At 42.1% G+C, this 20078-nt stretch overlaps 1 protein-coding gene across 1 annotated transcript in view; it reads right to left on the bottom strand.

Moving 5' to 3' along the window:
* Positions 1-5015: 5015 nt before the first annotated feature.
* Positions 5016-20078, bottom strand: part of KL (klotho) — a 47581-nt gene continuing 32518 nt past the window's right edge. The window contains exons 2-5 of the mRNA XM_021669300.2: positions 16149-16659; positions 15110-15378; positions 8724-9825; positions 5016-7262 (exon numbers count right to left, since the gene is read on the bottom strand). Of these exons, the coding sequence (XP_021524975.2) occupies positions 6925-7262; positions 8724-9825; positions 15110-15378; positions 16149-16659 (2220 nt within the window). The 3' untranslated portion in view covers positions 5016-6924. The remainder of the gene's footprint in view (positions 7263-8723; positions 9826-15109; positions 15379-16148; positions 16660-20078) is intronic.

Here is a 20078-nt window from a genome sequence, read left to right as displayed (position 1 = left end):
TTTGTACACGACCTTCGTTCTATCCTAGAGGAACACTCCCTCAGCTTCCCCTCCAACGGTGGCTTCTCCTTCAACACAGTCCTCTTGATGCAAACTGGAAATGCTTCACTTCTAAGCTCTTGAATCCCGACATTCCTGTTTCTAGATCAATTGCCTGGGCACGGATCTTTCTCGCCTTCTTAAACTCACTGGATCTGCCCTTGACTGCGCCCTTCCACACAGCCCCGTGGTTCTCCATGAACAGGGTGTTCAGAATCTCTTGGGACTGATCCCTTGCCAAGCCACGGGTGCTGCCACCATCTTCCCCCAAAGGCGCTTATCAAAAGTGTGGGCTGTGAGGGGAAAAGGCCTGGTCATCTGCATTTGGACAGCACACCCCAGAGCATGCAGATTCAGAGGTACTGCTCCACTCTGCGGCTCTCCCCAAGGCTGCAAGCCCATCACCTAATTTCTAGTTTCCCTCATCTCCTTCCTCTCTGAGTGAACCAGTGCCACCGTGCTGCCAACACTGCTGGAATCTTGCAGCTCATCTTGTCAACCTGATGGTCGGAGTAACCCCACTCTGTGTTTGTTTTGGTGGGCTGTTAGGCCCATAACAGGCACAGTTAAAATAAGGACATTTAAAATAGTACCTGTAAGGCCGGTCGCCTCGCCGGGAGCTCAGACACGCCCACTCCTCTCTGCGCCTAGAAACTACGTCACCACTCCACGCCCAGCACCAAGCCCCACACTAATAACCTAGCTCCGCCACGTAACTTTCACCCCACCCACTTCTGCACTCAGCTCTCAAATCTGCACTCAACACTAGGCTCTGCACTCAGCACCTAGCCCGCAGTTGGAAAAACCCCGCCAAAATTTAAAAGAAGCCCCGCCAAAACCTGCCCAATATCATTTTGTCTCGTCCAGGCCCCCCTCCCTCTGGGCGGCCCACTCGCTGGAAATCCCGCCTACCTGCTAATAACAACTTGTCACGTCCACGTCCAGTTTCCCCGCAGCCAATCGGAACGCCTCCACTCCTTATAAAACCCCACATCTGAGAGGAGTCTGCGGCTTCTCTGGTCCCTTTCCAGGACTGTAGAACCTTGCCCGGAGCCTAATAAATTTGTATTTAATCTACTTACGCTGGTCTCAGTTTCCTCACTTTAAACTCGGCTATAACCTTTACAGTACCAATTTGGAACAAAAGCTGGTTCAATCTCATCCTGTCTTTTACTAATAGAATATCTCCCCCTGACCGCTCCATCTCCTTGTAATTAGATCTCTGCTGTGTCCTCTCCAGCTTACCACTACTGCCCCCTGTTGATTGAAATGCTGTATTTTGAAGCCTTAGGGTTACTTACCAGAGACTCATGGTACTCATAATTTAAAAAGGAAAAATATGGTTATAAAACCTTTATGTTTTAAATACAATACCATGACCTTGAAACACTGTAGAATTTGCCGTCTAACCACTTGGATATAAATTAGCCAAAGCTTTGATTCACGTGCAAAAACAATGGAACTGCCTTAGGCAAAATTTATGGTCACGACCATAATCAGACAACAACTGCTGTAATAGTGAAAGGAAATTGGATTTTACAAACTGATGAGATTTTAAACAGAAAAAAGGTCAGTCTATTCCAGCAGTTTATTAAGGGGTAATGTTTCCATTGAAGATAATGTATACAAAATAAATTAGGTCACTTAACATTAATTCATTTTACCATAAAATAAACATATTGAAAAAATATAATAAAATCAGAAAGTCTACCAAAGATTTTTGAATCCCATAAAAATTAATTAATGAGCCTTCAATTACTTACCAGCTAAATAACAAATAGACACATTTTAATGTTTTGTCTGTATCATTAGATTGTTTCAAAAGAGCAGATGGTACAACATACTGATACAGAAATATCTTCTGCCAAATTATCTTCAGAATTCTATCAATCCAACATTTGTACAATTTGAATCCAAGAAGATAATTTGTAATTATTAAGTAAATGTGGGACTTCATTTTTCTAAATTTAGTTTTACCAAGGGCATTCTATGGAAATGTATATTCGAAGTCACAAATAAAATAACTAGAAGGCTTCAGGATCAATCATTTTGACTGTAATAGTCCCTGGTTTTACATTATTGAGCTCTAAATATCTGATTAACAAGAAATCACATGCACATTAAGAGTAAGTTGTATGAGTCTAGGGAAAAAATAATGTCTGAGGGAGATATACCCAGGGTATTGAGTGTTTCCTATGTTCAGCACTGTGCTACGATAGACACTCCCATTCCAAAGATGAGGAAACTGAGGCTCACCAAGAATTGCATTACCCAAAACTACCCAACTTTCAGGTCATTTTGAGCCTGGTTTTGCTCTTTTTTCTCTGCCTTTTTATCTCAATTAAAATGTAGATTGACATTGTTTTCCTCTCTAACCCTTTGGGTAAGAAAAAAACAGCAGGGGTTGAGGGGGCTTGAGTAGTAGTGACCAAATCTTTTCTGGTATGCAGAAATTATGTAAAACAAGATTTCACCATATTGTAGGTGCCCTGTCACCACTTTTTTTTAGATGAAATCTTGCTCTGTCACCGGGCTGGAGTCTAGTGCTGCGATCTCGGCTCACTGCAACCTCTGACTCCCTGGTTCAAGTGATTCTCCTGCCTTAGCCTCCCAAGTAACTGGGATTACAGGCATGCACCACCACACCCAGTTAATTTTTGTATTTTTAGTAGAGATGGTGCTTCACCACGTTGGCCAGGATGGTCTCCATCTCTTGACCTCACGATCTACCTGCCTCAGCCTCCCAAAGTGCTGGGATTACAAGCATGAGCCACTGTGCCCAGCCCCTGTCATTAGAGGTGGCATTTCCGCCCTTCGCTCAAGGTTCCCTGTGGGTTTTCTTGACCTCTTTCTCCTTGATGTCAGACAATGGGCGTTTACCACAAAGATATGAAACAAAAACATTCCAGGAAATGTCCTGCAACCAATAAAACTCCAACAATAGTTAGTGGTTATAAAAATGGAAAAATGCAATGGGTCTGAGGGGAAAAGCTACACATTCTAGGAAACTAAGTATTTGGAGATGACATAAAGGATTCCTCTAAAATACTGTTTTTGTTTACAGATAAAGAACTCAGCCTGAGACAGAAAGATTACTGACTAGTTGAGAGACATGTGGATAATGAAGACAAAAAGTTACAACCTTTCACTTAGTGATTTGTCTGGAGGCAATAACTTAGGACAGCAGTAAATTTTACTACCTCACTACCTAGTAAGACAGGTTATCATTCCTTCCTCTGAATACATAGGATGGAGCTGTGTGGCATCTAACACATCTCCATTTCTGGCTGACAGTTGATCTCTATTAAACCAGTCTCTGGGCCCAGGTGATGACAGGGAGCTAATTCTGCTTATCATTTATTCCTACATGTATTCAATTAGTCAACATTTGTTGAACAATATTATGTATAAGATACTGTGCTAAACACTGAAAAAAATATACAACACATGGCCTCTGCCTTCCCCTCTAGAACTGAGGTCCTCGAGTCGAGGATGGCCAGCATCCTCCAAATTAACATGTTCCCTTCCAAGTACAAATTTCCAGCAGGATTACTCAATATTAAATATTAAATGGAGATGCTATAGAACAATCTAATTAGTACCAAAATTACTTAGTACCAAGAAAGTATGTAAAATAGCTCAGTAATGCTTACATCAGTTACATGTTGAAATTATAATATTTTGGATATACTGGAAAGAAGAAAATATATTATTAAAATTTATCTCTTCTATGCCTTTTTATTTTTTAATATGTCTACTATAAAATTTAAAATGAAATACACGACTTGCTTGTATTGTAGCTCTGTTGAACAGCACTGTTATAAATAATGTAAAGGTAAGCTTCCAAGGCTCTAATAGATTCTTCTTGTTATTATTCTAGAGACAGGACTCACTGCTTGTTGCCCAGGTTGGAGTGCAATATCATGAACATACCTCACCGCAGCCTTGACCTCCTAGGTTCAAGTGATCCTCCCACCCCAGCCCCTACCCCTCACCCCCGCCGAGTAGCTGGGATTACAGGTGCACACCACCAAGCACAGCTAATTTAAAAAAAATTTTTTTTGAGACAGGTCTCACTATTTTGCCCAGGCTGGTCTCAGATTTCTGGCCTCAAGTGATCCTCCCATCTTGGCCTCCCAAAGTGTGGGGATTACAGGCATGAGCCACAGGACCCAGCTAGGTTCTAATTATTGACTGTGGAAATCAAAGATAAAATGATGTGTCCCTAATGAAACTGGAAAACCGTCCTTCCAAACCAAGCCAAAATGAACAGGGGACAAAGGTCCACCTGAGATTAAAGGAATGCGCCGGCCATGCAATGTACAGCAAACAGCCCAGAGACCTAGGGGAACCACAAGTCGGCCACTTAGCGCCCCTGTAGAATTGGCCCACGATGGAAGAAGAGATGTAGGCATTCTGGAGAATGGTCTCTATATTATCTGCACACCAGAATTCACGAGAGGAAAGCATCAGAAAAGAAGACTAGAGTGGAAAGAACGCGGTTCTCTGAGACGCGGTGGAGGGATGGGTGCGCTTCGCCCCACGGGGCCAGCGCCGCCGCCCGGTCCCGGGGCTGATCCTAGAGGCGCCCTCCCCGCTCTCGTTCACTCCAGCCACCTGCGAGGCTGTACCAGACTCAGAGTCAGCACGAGGTGCGCATTGGAAGGTAGCTGGATGGTTCTCAGAGGTCGCTCCTCTTCGCTGCTTCCACTTGTTTTGTCCTTTTCAGCTCTTGTGTATTTCGCTGTCTCACCTCTGAAATTCTCTCCGCTCCACACGTGGCCTAGCCTGGGTCGCCCTCCCGCCCCTACCATCTTCCAGCCACACGGGTCAGGCCTGTTGCAGACACACCCATTTCTCCACTGTTCCCATCACATCTTATGTGGTTTAGTCAACTAAAGTTTTTTTAATTAAAAAAATAATTAGCTAGCAACCACTCATATGATTATGAAAGAAAGCAAGAAGTTGCAGGCAGATTTAGTATTAATATGATGCTTTATCAAAGAGCAGAATTACTTGTCTTTACATTCAAGGAAATTAAATGTTGTAGCAACAAAATTATTTTTAAACAATATTCATCAACAGTAATTAATAAGAAACTAGTCTAACAAACAGGAATGGCTAAATAAGTTGTGATGCATTCTTATTGTGGAATACTCAACAACTATTAAAAATCATGCTTTTGATGACTAATAATGACAAAGGAAAGTTTCATAATAAAAATTAATAAAGATACTAACTATATACAATATGATCTATGTAAAATAAAATACATAGGAAATGTTAATAGTGGCTATTACTTCTGGGTTCTGAGATTATAGATAATTTTTATTTTTTCTTTGCATATAGTTTCTGTGTTTTAAAAGTTTTTACAATGAACATATATTACTCTTATAATCTGAAAAATATATACATATAATAAACTTGATTCTCTAGCATCCAATTTTAGTAAGTCTAGTTTAAAAGGAATGTCACCAAGAGCTTATCTTTCATGAAAAAATTCATACCACCGCTAAAGATGATATATTATACAGTACAGTATATTATTATACACTATGACCCTATGTCAGTGAGATTAGTAATGCCTGTTATGACATTGGTTTATCTTGCCTGATGCAATATTGACTTATCTATAAAACAACTCCAGTGTAATAGAGAAACTTCCCTGACTGAAAATCAGCAAGACTTATTTAAGGGGCATTAAAGGATGAGACCTAATTAGCCCTTTCTAGAAATCACTAGCATGGTTCAGTGTAAAAGTTCAAAGTAAAACTAGTTCAAAGCTACTTCCAGAGAAGTAGCAGCAAAAACATAAAATGGACCTCAGAGATCACAAAAACAAATCCAGTGTTATTCAGACCACATTGCTTTTGAATCTATTAACAATTTGTAAAACTATCAATTCAAAGAAGTTACAGTACATCTAAAGAATAGAAAGTAGCATCACTCTTCATAGAATGAGTAATTATTTCATCCTTATTCTCTAGGGAAAGGTCATGTCATTCATTCCAAGGTCTACTCAAAAATGGTATATAATCAAATTAATCATAATGTTGCACGTAATAAGCGCTTTTTCCTCCTTTCCTCCACCTAGAGCCACTGCAGTATACTGCATTTCACAATTGCTTTATGCCTCCTGAAGAGCCCAGTATCTCAGGATTTCATGTGTATTTTTCTGCAGACATTTACCAAAAGTGGCCTGTGTGCAAGGCCCTCAACAAGGTGCCAGTGGGACAAATCCATCAGGGGCCCAGGGTTTAGAGAGGGCCTCAAAAATCATATAAAATGTACATTTCCATAATTTGCTCTCTAAGTATGTAGTTAACCAGATCCATAAATTAATACCAGTATTTGATAGAAGCATTGCTTTTGAAAGGAACATTCCAGGCGAGGGCCACTGTCATCTCTCCTGTATCTGCCATCTTCTTTTTCAAAAGAAACTTGATTTGACAAAGGGGAAGTCACTAGGCATTATTACAGCAGTTGAGAAACTGTTACTTGGAACATAATTTTCTATTTGAACTCTTGCAATTTACTTCCAGAAACACATTAAATTTAGAAGTGGGTGTCATTCGAGTTTCCGTACAAATGTTACATTAGTGTGGTTCCTATTTGTTATGCTTTTGTTAATGTGTTACAGAAATTATAGTGCCTGTCAGTTTTTTATTCACCCAAAAAGAGAACAAGTTCAGGCACAATCACATTATTCAATATTTGACAATCACCTATGCCCAGTTCAAAATCTCTGTCATAAGCCATAAAAACGTTTTCTAGAAGTCAGATGTATGAAATTTACAGTTTCACAACACTTAGAGGTGCAAATGGTTAACAGCTGATGTGTCTGCATAATTATTTCAAAGCGAATGAACAGGAAAATTCTCAGAACTATTTGTAACTTCTTCTGCCTTTCTTCGAGTAGTAAAATATAAGGGAGAGAGAAATAATAAAAGCAAAAAATAGGAAAGCTATGAAACCCAGTAAAGACTTTCGGGTGTGAAAAAAACTGCACTCCGTACACACAGTGAATTCTTCCGGACAAAATGTTTCCAGAGTTTCTAGGCCCGGGAAACCATTGCTGTCGATAATTTTCCTGTAATGTTTCATGGATGGTTTGGGCTCAAACTGATCTGCAGCATAACGATAGAGGCCAAACCTCGGCGCTGTGCGATCATTAAACGAGTAAGCAAAATATCCGCAAAGATTGATACCATCCAGTACGTAGGCTGGAAAAAGAAAAGGACAGGAGTGTAGTTACTACGTATTTTGCACATGACATATCATTTTTACGTAGCCTTCCTGCTGGACGTTTCCGATACCATTTACTACGACTTCAGACTCAATTAGATTTCATCAGAAAAGCCTTCTTTTATGTGAAGCCAAATAGGCAAATTATCAAGACAAATATTGAGCTGCATTTGGCAGGATTGAAACCTAGGGATTATCTGGATCAGGTCTGCCTGTCCTGGTTGCTTCTGGCCACTTGCTTTTTGTGCATTTGTTTTTTTTATTTTCCTTTTTCCATGAAGCTGAAGGTTGCCCCACTGTATGCTGAAACTTAACTTTCACTGGCTACTTCATAGATGACATTCATAGGTCACCATGGCAATGGTCACTTCAGTTGTTTTCAAGGAACTAGTTCAAACTAGTTAAGACCACTGACCCTTCCAGAGGGCCTGCACAAGTGCCTGAGAGGTGGTCTTTCGACATCAGGGGCCCAGAACTCTATCCTCTGATCATGCTAACACCGGCATTTTCTGTACATGTGTCCAAATTCTTACTTCATTTTTCCCACCTGCCAATCACTCTTCACCATGCCTTAGACCACCCATTGCCTAAACCATATATATTCCTAAGCCTTATCTTCAGAGAGGCGGGCTTGGAAGTTATTCTCCCACCCCCTCGCTTGGTGCCCTTGCAAATAAATCTTCTCTCTTTTGCAAAACCTGTGTCACAGTAATTAATTTACTGCATAGAGAGAACAAAACTGGACCTGGCTGGTAACTGGGTGTTTTACATATTTCAACCTACTATGATGTACTTGGGTTAAATCTTATTTATTTTATTTTATTTATTTATTTTTTTGAGATGGAGTCTTGCTCTGTCACCCAGGCTAGAGTGCAGTGATGTGATCATGGCTCACTGCAGCTGGACCTCCCAAGCTCAAGCAATCCTCCTGAGTCAGCCTTTCAAGTAGCTGGAATTGCAGGCACATGTCACCATACTCAGCTAATTTTTGTGATTTTTAATAGAGCCAAGGTCTCACTGTGTTGCCCAGGCTGTTCTCAAACTCCTAGGCTCAAGCAATCCTCCCACCTTGGCCTCCCAAAATGCTGGGATTTCAGGCGTGACCACGGTGCCTGGTGGGGTTAAATCTTTACATACTGCTTCATGTACATGAACCAGTTAAGACTGCTGTGGGGCCAGCTGAGACAGAAGACAAGAGAATCTATGCTTGCATAGATCCAGAGGAGGAGATAGGGATTTCTGGTCTTCTACTTTTAGCTACACTCCTTTATCCTTGGGAAAATGCTAGATATTTCTTGGACTGTTTCAGTGAGGCACGACATGGGTAACCCTCCATTCCAACGACGGTGACAGTGTGTGTTGATGTTGGAGATTTAATCAGGTGCCATGCCCTCTGTTGACATAACCTTCAAGAGATTGCCGTGGCTGGAGCTCCTTACCTTTGAGAGCTTCGTTTATATAATGCTGCATATAATACACCCTCAGCTGGTCGTGCTCAGCGTACAGCCCGTCGTCAATTCCGTTGGATATTATGTACATGGGGATGTCTCCGTACTTCAGCTTCAGCCAGTTCAGCACTTTGCGCAACCCCCAGGGCACTACCGCCACCTGACTGGGGGAGTTGAGCCACGTGGTGTCGGTCATCTCTTGCACTTCTAGGTAATTGTTATATTTTGTCGGATCTTCCTTTCCCGAGTCTACAAGGATGGTGGTGTAATGGCTTAAAGCCAAAAAGTCAAAGGTACCCTGGATTAGCTTTTTTTCATCTTCAGTGAAATATGGAAGATGAAAATTGTTTCTTTGGTTCAGCCAGTCCCTCATCACCCATGGATAATCTCCAGAGCCGAAAATGGGCTCCGCCAGCCAGCCAATGTCAAATTCCAAAACTCTCTCGGTCGCTTCTTTGTCCTTTTGGGAGAAAGGGCAGGCAGGTTCTAGCCAATCAGCCTGCAAGGCTATGGATATTTTCCCGTTCTGAGCATGCCTAAACTTTTCATCGTACACATGCCAAGCCAGGGCATGGGCCTTCAGAAGGTTGTGGCCGGCATTGAATGTCATGTCCCTTGTCTGTGGCTCATTCATCGTTATCCAAAGCTTGACGTGCCGGCCAAGCTCTCGGAAGCACAGTCGGGCATACTCTGCAAAAGCCAGGGCAGTGTAGGGGTTCTCCCAGGCACCCTGCCTGGCCAGGGGGCGCGGGAGTCCTTGGTTCGGGACCGCAGGCTGCCACAGGGCCACCACCGGGGTGATGTTGGCACGGACGAGCTCGCCGACCACGCAGCGATAGTAGTGCAGGATGGTGTGGTTCACCTGCGACTGGTTACCCAGAGGCAGGATCAGGGCCCAGTCCAAGGAGAAGCGAAAATGGGTAACGTGCGTTTCCTGCAGTAAAGCGATCTGGGGCCGGATGGCAGCAAAGTCAACACAATAGGATTTCCTCTTCTTGGTTACAGCCCCGTCCACTTTAATAAGTCTTTTGCTGTGGTGGACATCCCACAGGTACACATTCGGGTCAGTAAACTGAGACAGAGTGGTATCTACCTGTGAAGGGCAGAGTAAACGTTAGCATCACCTGGACGATCCTGAGGAAGTAATTCAATGCAATTATTTCAGCAAAACTAGCAAGGAATATGAGCAAAAACAGAAGCCTTTCTAGCTGACAATGTAAACTATTTTTCATAAATTGTCAGCTCCTGGGAAAGACAATATCCCACTTTCTGATACGACACTCACTTTACCCGTAGTTACAAATCTTGAACTGTTTCTTTGATGTTACCCCCAAAAGTCTGGATTGGGTCACTTCAGATGACAAATGCTAATGAGTCTTGTACACTGCTGGTCAGTATTATGCAAGCAGAGTATATTTGGGTGTTTTTCTTTTAATGTAAGAAATCACTAATGTTATGAGACTTTCGAATTTTAAAAAAAAAGAAAAAGCTTAAAATGTGAGTGAGTTGGCCAGGTGTGGTGGCTCATGCCTATAATCCCAGCACTTTGGGAGGCCCAGGCAGGAGGATCATTTGAGGATAGGAGTTCCAGGCCAGATAGGGCAACATGTCAAAACCCCGTCTTAGCTAGGCGTGGTGGCATGGGCCTATAGTCCCAGGCGCCCAGGAGGTTGAGGTGGGAGGAGCACCTAAGCCTGGGAGGTCAAGGCTGCAGTGAGTCATAATCACACAACTGGACATCAGCCTCAGTGATGGAGCAAGACCTTGTCTCAAAAATAAATAAATAAATTTTAAAAGCTGAGTAAGTTAACTAAAAATATGAAAAGATATTTATAATTAAATTGTGCTTAAAATTATACCCTAAATTGAGGTTTGCTAAAGGTAGAGAAGATGATGCTAAATAGACATAACTCTTGCTTTTTGTTGGCTTTGAGGTCAGTGACAGAATTTAACAAATTCGGTCTGACTGATGGTAGTAAGTACAAGAGAGAAGCCGGGCACGGTGGCTCACACCTGTAATCCCAGCACTTTAGGAGGCCAAGGAGGGCAGATTACGAGGTCAGGAGTTTGAGACCAGCCTGACCAATTTGGTGAAACCCCGTCTTTACTAAAAATACAAAAATTAGCTGGGCATGGTGGCGCACACTTGTAATCCCAGCTACTCAGGAGGCTGAGGCAGGAGAATCACTTGAACCCGGGAGGTGGAGGTTGCCATGAGCCAAGATCGCGCCACTGCACTCCAGCCTGGGCAACAAGAGCGAGAGTTTGTCTAAAAAAAAAAAAAAAGGAAGTCCAAGAGGAGAGATACTTTGGAAGGAAAGAACAATATTGTCTCCCACCCCTAGTGAAATTTTTTAACATAGTTTAAAAAATTTCTAAATTATTCTTCTGTAACAATGATGACAATTATAGTTCACAATCATATGCTATAAAAAGCCTGCCAAATAAAAATATGTATTTAGGAAAAGTGGACAAATTATAAAATTAAAATCGCAAAATCATTCCTTCGCGTGTCAGCTGTGGAAGGAATGCAAACTGAAAAATCCAGCTGGAAGATCTGCACCCTAAGCCCGTGTTTCCCTCCGAAATAATCCTGTTAGAACAGGTTCCTTGGTCTCATGCTCTGTATAAAAGCAGAGGTCAGAAACTGTAGCAGAGATTTTGCTGCATTTTACAGGCCTGTTGCAAATGCACTGCTATTTCTCTGGAGAGGTAAGTGTGTTTACAAAGAAAAGTCATTAAAAACAGCATGTCAAAGGGAAATCGCCTTTGCTGGAGAACTGTCCCTTGCAGAACACCCACGCATGCACGTCCCCTAATGCTGTGGGAATACTGTCAGAAGTATTTTTCCACTGTGATGCACCCCACAAATCATGTTTCCTCAGCTTCCAAGGAGAGACTATTTGCACGCTCTTTTGAAGTCTTCAGAGTTTGAAGGAATTTTTTTGATTATTTTTATAGCGCTCTGAGTTGACTAAGTTCATAACTTTTCTACCACGATTGTTCCAAAATAACAGCTTTTATTCAGACCATCTGAGACCAAATATGAAAGACTAGGGTATCCTTTCTGGGGAAAAAATATTTTTTGAAAATATAGGACATTTGAGGCAAAATTCTACCATATCTCCATTAATTTGTTAACTTAGATTTTACTAAAAAACAAAATAGTGGAGTTGGACCTTTTAGAAGGAATGGATATTAAAGCACGTATTTAGAATGTTATGGGAGAAACTTTCTCCTAACAGGGACCATGTTAAAGAGACTCTATGTCCTCCATAGTGACTTCTGTATTTATGTTAACTACGAGCATCTGTGGTTATGGGAAAACAAACCTCTCAGCTGAGAAAATGGGTCCAAGTAAAGTGACAATCTATGTGAATGAGCCTCAGGTCAGGCTTCAGACAGTTTGTGTGCTTCTTAGGATATTATTTTTCAAGTTGTTCAGGTGAAATGCATGCCTCAAACACTAAGAGTTTGAAATACTAGCCAGGAGGGAAAAGATGAAGTTCAGTGGTTTAAAAATCACTTCTCAGGACTTTAATGTAATGTCTTAAAGCTGCAGAGTACTGCTTGTAGGTGAAAACACACACAGCTCAGAACCAACATACAAAGAACTTACTTTGTGTCAGTTAGGGAGTTAGCTTGAGAAGGGCACTGTCAATATAACACAAAGCCTGAGATGAAAACCAGAAGAAAACAGCAGTTGCAGCCTTTCCCCACCAGAGAGCTTCCAGAGAAGTTCCCATCTGCTATGGGTTTGAGAGTGACTTAATTTTGTGTTTGTTGGGTTCTGCACAGGAGGGGACCCTGCCAGGAGGAGGGGTGCAGTCCCCAAGCCGATGAAAAAGGACTGTGTGCCCTGACAAAGAGAGACCTCTGGGGCCAATTAGTGGCTGATCTTAGGTCAGATTCTAAAACAATAGCTTCTAGAGGGCTATAGAAAAAGGAATTCTCTCCCATCTTCACTGCTATGTTTATTGCTTCTGACCAGCATTTTTTCTTCTCCCTCAAGGAAGCAGGATGTGCCCTTAAGACTTTCTCACTACTTACCAATTCCCAAAGCCAGCACACAGCCCCTGGATAAGGAACAGAGCAGGAGAAGGAGGGCTCCCGCTGAGACCCCCACTCTTGTTCTGCATTGGTTCCCACGGTCTGCACAGTAATGCTGGCTGGGAGATTGCGCCACATACGAAGGACTGAACCTGCAGGCTCAGGCTGCTATCAGAGATCTGTGCGGAGCCCATCAGCCCTTCAACGACAGGGCACAGTGCTCAGCAGGGAGCAGGCAGAAGGTCAAGAGATAGAACAAGGACCAGGGACCATCAGTCTATCCCCAACCCCAGTAAAGAGGAGGGAGGAAGGAGGGCTGCGGAGGCCTTCTTCCCTTTCTCCTTCTCCCCTTCTTCCTCACCAGCCTCACTTCTCCCGCCTCAGATCCTCTCTGAACCCCACAGTGGAATCCACTCTGAGGAGGGAAATTAGGATAAGAAGATTCCAAATAGCAGGAGGCTGGGGGAGAAGGAAAGAGATGGAGCAGGGCAGAAAATCAGACACTGAGCAGGAGGGAGCTCAGAATCCTTTCTCCTGGGCTCACATATCCTAGCATAAAAGATGACATATCCAGTCATCTTTTAAACGGAAGGCAAGGGTTTAGGTTGGAGACCGCCTGTAAAATGAACTGGATGGCCTAAAAAAGAATAATAATCCCAGCCAGCAAAAAATGTATTAAGGATAGTGTTAATTTATTTCCTTATAAATAAAAGATTTCAATTTGACATTTACAAGAAAACAGCAACCCATTTCACATTCTTCCAGGTGTTTCCTTTCAAGCTGTGATTTGCAGAACCAATGAACTGGCTACCATAACCCAACATGCCAAAGCCAATTGCTTGTCTATGGACACCGAACTCTGTCTCTGTCTCGAGGGCCATTTTCACACTTGGGACTCTATCAGCAGCAATCCCCCAGCCCCGCCCCGGTTACTTACCACCATGCCCCGTTCACTCCATCGCACCATTTGTGCATGCATCGTTTTCTCTCATTGGACTCCTGTGCTCCTTTGAAAGCAAAGGTTGCCCTTACACTTCTCAGTGTACCCTCTACTGCACTCCCCTTAACCAAGAGACCCCAGCAACTAACACAAGGCTTTGGACACACTAGACATCCAATAAGTGCTTACTAGCGTATCCAATCAAATGCTGGAAAACATGTCCCTTCAAAATTTGGGACATTTAAAAGAATATTAAGGGCTTACGACAGGAGTAGATGCTCAATACATATTGGTGGATCATTTTGAAGAAATGTCATACCATTTCAATGACTACTGCTAAAAAAGACATTCTGACCTGTGACTCATTGGATCCAGGGTTTAGTTTTGGGGGGTATTTCTACACATGTGTGGGGTCTACATGACTACTGCTAAAAAAGACATTCCGACCTGTGACTCATTGGATCCAGGGTTTAGTTTTGTGGGGTATCTCTGCACATGTGTGGGGTCTACATGACTACTGCTAAAAAAGACATTCTGACCTGTGACTCATTGGATCCGGGGTTTAGTTTTGGGGGTATCTCTGCACATGTGTGGGGTCTACATGACGACTGCTAAAAAAGACATTCTGACCTGTGACTCATTGGATGCAGGGTTTAGTTTTGGGGGGTATCTCTGCACATGTGTGGGGTCTACATGCCGACTGCTAAAAAAGACATTCTGACCTGTGACTCATTGGATCCGGGGTTTAGTTTTGGGGGCATTTCTGCACATGTGTGGGGTCTACATGACTACTGCTAAAAAAGACATTCCGACCTGTGACTCATTGGATCCAGGGTTTAGTTTTGGGGGGTATCTCTGCACATGTGTGGGGTCTACATGACTACTGCTAAAAAAGACATTCTGACCTGTGACTCACTGGATCCAGGCTTTAGTTTTGAGGGTATTTCTGCACATGTGTGGGGTCCACAGCTGTGCCTCTGGAGGACTCTCCCTAACGTTCCTGCCTCAGTTTCAGAAGCACCACTGAAATTCGGAGGCTTTGGAGTTTTGTGTTAGATTCTGTTCATGAAAAAATTCAGCTACTAAGGATCAAAAACCACAGTATGAAAAAAGAGTGTTTTATCTTTTTACTGTCTTAATCAGATCTTAAACATTTATACGTTTTAAATTGATTTCCCTTTGGATCTAACTTAAACAAGATGAAGACTAGAAGACTTTTGGAGAGAAGCGTGCAGCATTCCAAACTGTGCCCCTAGTGTGCTCATAAGGAATCGCTTTTGGCTCAAAAAGTGGACAATGTGCCGTGACAATCAGCCTAGGAAGGAAGCACTACTTACTAGAGATAGGGCTTGGTGAGACTGCTGATTGGTTTTGTCAGCTGACTTACTTGAATGTAGTTGTCAACAATTCCCCAAGCAAAGTCACAGGGAAATGTCCCTTCTAGGGGCTGATTCTCAGGTAAAGGAGGAAAGCCATTTTTCTCTATCAGCTTTTGGTAGAACAAGGCTGAAGACTTTGGCAACAACGTCTTGTTGTGGCTTAGAAAATCGACATAGAAGAGTCCACGCCTGATGCTGTAACCTCTGTGCCACTCAAAACCATCCATGAGTGACCATGCAGTGTACCCGATGACATCCACCCCATCCAGCTTGATGGCTGCAAAGGGAAGAGGGGACAAGAGCAACATGACCCTTTGCTGGGCACTTGCATCATGACTCAAGAGCATCTGAGCGTTCTCCTTAAATAAATAAAAGGTAAGGCTTCTTGTTTGGTAAATCAATGATTTTTTCTTCCTGACAAAAGACTCTAATCAAACCCATATAACTCTACAAATAAATGCCCTCAAAATAGGTTTATCTCCAATATGTTTTTTGGATTCCTGAGCCCTTGACAGAATAGTTCCTTATATATAATAGATGTTCTACAACCTTGGAAAGATGTCTTGTACCACTTTCTATCCTAGATACCCAGCATTGTGCTTGATGCCATAAATAAACAAAGGCTTTAAATGCATGATCTATGTATACTATTTTCCTTAGGAAACATGGACATTCCTTCTTCTTTAAAGAGTGTTTTATTCAACCAAAATAACAAGAACTGGAAAACATGTGCAGAGAGCTAGATATCCTGGGATTTATTTTATGTTCTATTTAATCTAAAAATCTAGATTAGTAACTCTGAAAGTTAAGTAATTACAAATATTATAACCCAGTTTCTCATTTATAAGTGGGTGTTTAAAAATTAATTCAAGTTCCTCAAGATTCCAAATGAGAAAGGTGTTACATGAATGCATTCCTACTATTGCCAAAATACATGTCTTCATTAGGATTTAAAAATAGAAATTCACTTCGTTTATGTTAGATAATCTTAGAGATTTTTTTCCAGAAGATTTCGGCAGGAAATGAGACCTTTACCCATAATCATACCTTTCAAGGTTTCCATGATGAACTTTTTGAGGTAATACATATATTTGGCATCATCTCTCTTGGTGGTCCCTGAGACAAACCAGCCATTTTCCACAATAAATATTTGAGGATGGTTATATTCAAGATCAATCCAGGAAAGCAGTTGCCTCAGGCTGGGAGATTCCAATTGGCGGAACTTCATGTGAGGGTCCAAAAGTTGATAACTCAAGGTCGGTCCAAAGGAAAGAGCAAAAAAGTCAGCAGTTCCATTGATGAATTTTTTCTCAGATTCAGTAAAATTAGGCAGAAGAGACGAAAGGTTATTCTTCATGCTCTCGGGATAGTCACCATCAATAAATATGGGTTTGGCAAACCAGCCTAATACAAAGTCCAGAGATTTCTGACATTCTTTGATGTTATGGTCGGTCATTCTTCGAGGAATGACCCAGTGAGAGCTTAGGGCAATGGACACCTGGCCTCCCTGAGTGGGACGGAAAGAAGTATTGTAGAGATGCCAGATTTTGGCATGAGCCTATGAAGAGAAAAATGATAGTAAATTTATCTCTAGTTGTGAGGAGAAACGCAATATAATACTTGAATCCCCAACTCAATTTACATACGTTTCTCATCAAGCCTAACTTAATGATTAACAATGTAAAAATCAGCTAGAACCAATAAATTATTTCAAAGGTAGGTCACCCCACAGTAAGCTGCTACCAGGACTAGAGTTACTTCCATTGGTTTTTAACAGTCAGTGGAAAAAATGTAAAATCCTTGGGTTGAGGGTGTAGTTATCCACAGTTTGAAAAGCTAATGAAATAAAAGAATTTGTTATAATATCTTACTATTTAATTGACTTTGGATTATGTACTTTTTAATTTACAGGTTTTGTGAAAAGAACCAATGCCACATCGGTGATCACATCAGGAATTTCTAAATAGGATTGTATTTTTTATCCTGAGCTTGGGAGTTTTCAAAATGACTCAGGCTGTTGGAGTCAATTTAATATTTCATAGTCATCTCTCAGAGCTACAATTCTAACAAGCAATCTTCATTCTTCCCTAAGAAGAATCAGCACAACAAATTAAATAACCCACTCCAGTATCTAACCTTGGCCTACCCTCCAGAACTCTGGGACGGTGCTGATTTCCCAAAGACCCAGGGTGCAAGGTACAAGCCAAGAGCAAAAAACAGCAGAATACAGCTGTGAGGAGATCAGATGTCCATAGTTAGCATGCAGCCAGGAGTTTTGTACAGCAATGAAAATGACTTTGCGTCCATAAAACCAACTTTATGGACGCAAATTCTTACTAACGTCTGATATCTTATTTTCATTTGTTTTCTTTTTACTTACAAAGAAGAGTGAAAATTATAGGGTTTTTTTCTCCCCTACTTGAAGTGAGATTCTCTTTCCCTTTGAATTCCTTGATTTCCTCTCCCTATTTTCCTACAAATACAAGTGTTATTTATCAGCCTTTATTCCCTAACATATCCTCTTTGAAAACTCCATTCTGATTATCTGTTTGACTCCGTATATTCTCCAAAATGATCATGCCAATTTTCATTGCACTCCCTGGTCCTGCAGAAACTCCTTTGTTCATTAAGCCAAATAGCCTCTTCAACATATCCTAAATACTCCTCTCGTGGTTCATTTCAGTACAGGCATCCAAGAACGCCTCATCAACATTCTTATGGGTTCAGCCAAGCATTTCACTGGAATAAGATAGCTTATGGCTAACTTTTCTTTTTAGTTTTTTAGTGAACATCTACTGTTTCATTTCACTGAATGTATTTTTTCATGACCTGAAGCAGCTATCTATATTCCAAGAAGGAAATGGAGAATCAAATGTTGATCCAAAGAATAGCGGCACTTGCTTATGTGATCTAAGAAACCAGAGACTTAATCATGCCACACTTCTGCTAGTTTTGTGATGTCTCCCACCCTTCTCCATCTTCCTCATTGTACCTCCCCAGCCCTCTCTTCTTTATTGAAAGGAAACCTCAACATGTTAACAGTTAAACAGAGTTTGGGTACGATGGCTCATGCCTGCAATCCCAGCACTTTGGGAGGATCCCTTGAGACCAGGAGTTCACAACTAGCCTGCGCAACATAGTGAGACCCCATTTCTACCAAAAAATCAAAAATTTAACCAGGCATGGTGGTGTGTGCCTGTAGTCCTGGCTACAAGGGAGGCTGAGGCAGGTGGATCACTTGAGCCCAGGAGATCGAGGCTGCAGTGAGCCACGCTCACGCCACTGAACTCCAGCCCAGGTGACAGAGAAAGATACTGTCTCAGAAAACAAAAACAAATAAACACAACAGTTAAACATAAAATCCATCGAGCAGTCCAGGCTAGTACTCAGCAGATAACCTCTTGAGACCCAAAGCCAGGGGACTTTCCTAATTTGACCCCATTTGAGGCCTATGAACAGTCACGTCCTAAATCTACCAGGCGCTTTCTGTAGAATAAGCGCTGAACCGGGAGTGCAAGAGTGAAAGCAAACAAAGAATTTATTAATCTCAGTCAGGTTTGCAGGTAGCTGAAGTCACACAATGGAATTTTTTATAATTATAGACTACTCTTCTAACCTTGAGGACTTTAACAAGGCTCAGAGGAAGAGGCTTAGCAAGGACATCATAAATGACCTGGGCCATAAGGAAAGACACATATGGTCTCTGATGGCAGATAAAGTTCCTGCTCCCTCACTCTTTTTTGTTTGTTTGTTTTAAGACAGGGTCTCACTCTGTTACCCTGGCTGGAGTGTAGTGCTGTGATCACAGCTCACTGTAGCTTCTACCTCCCAGGCTCAAGCAATCCTCCCACTTCAACCTCCCAGGTAACTGGGACTACAGGCGCATGTCACCACATCTGGTTAATTTTTTAATTTTTTAGTAGAGACAATATCTTGCTGTGTTGCCCTGGCTGGTCTTGGACTTCTGGGCTCAAGCGATCCTCAACTTCCCACCTCAGCCTCCCGAAGCGCTGAGATTACAGGCATGAGCCACTGCACCTGGCCTTCGTCACTCTTGAGTTGGCCACATTTCTTAATCTGGGCAGGTAAACTCAACTTTCCTGTGCGTCACAGGACTGTTGTGAGGACTGAATGAGATAATTTACGTAAAACTTCTAATGCAGAGTTGCACCAGTAGGGTCTCCATGAATGCTTATCCCTTCTTATCCCTTCTCTCTCTAAAGGATGAGCAAACCAAAAGGAAGAATTTGTAGGTAGAGGCTGAATTCCTTAGCAGGGGTTGTTTCCTCTACCTACAAATTCTTTCTGATAAAACTTGGGGTGTGGAGTAGAAGAGACTTAGGCTTAGATTACCTACTCCCCTAACTATGACCAGTGTGAGCCTCACTTACTGCTCTGTACAAGTGGGAATGACATCTATTGTCCCATAGGAACACTGTGAGGATTAAATGACACAGTGCAAGTGAGAATGTCTTTTAGGTGGTTATTATTTTACAGAGGGATAAATTTGCAGCATTAGAAAGCATTTTAAATATCATTTGGATTAACTGCTTGCCTCATGCCAAAACCCTGTTGAATCTTATTGGATTGCTCTTTACAGCATGCCAACATGGTGGTCAGCCCAGGCATGGCACCTTCTCTAAGAAATCGCTGCAACCCCATGGCCCCCCACACTATGCTGCATGTCCCTCCTCTGGGCACAAGAGTCTCACACATACTTCTCTCACATCATTTACTGCAGATAATAAGGAGCATCCCTCCCTAAACTGAGCTCCCTGTGGAGTTCCCTCCCTCACTCCCTGGCACACGGAGGCCCCCATTGTCTGTTAAACTGAATTGAACCAGCTTCACCGCCCCTTCGTGAGACAGTTCACTCCCTTTGCAGATGGTAGATTTGACAGATTAAATATCACGAGTCAGAGTGTGGGAAAGTCACTATTTAGGATGTTGCAACAACTAAGGATGATTAATAGGGAG

Source organism: Aotus nancymaae, unplaced genomic scaffold (assembly GCF_030222135.1).
Source record: "Aotus nancymaae isolate 86718 unplaced genomic scaffold, 86718_ANA_hifiasm-v0.15.2.pri h1tg000043l, whole genome shotgun sequence".
NCBI classification, from domain to species: domain Eukaryota; kingdom Metazoa; phylum Chordata; class Mammalia; order Primates; family Aotidae; genus Aotus; species Aotus nancymaae.
This window is presented reverse-complemented; position numbering and strand designations above follow the sequence as displayed.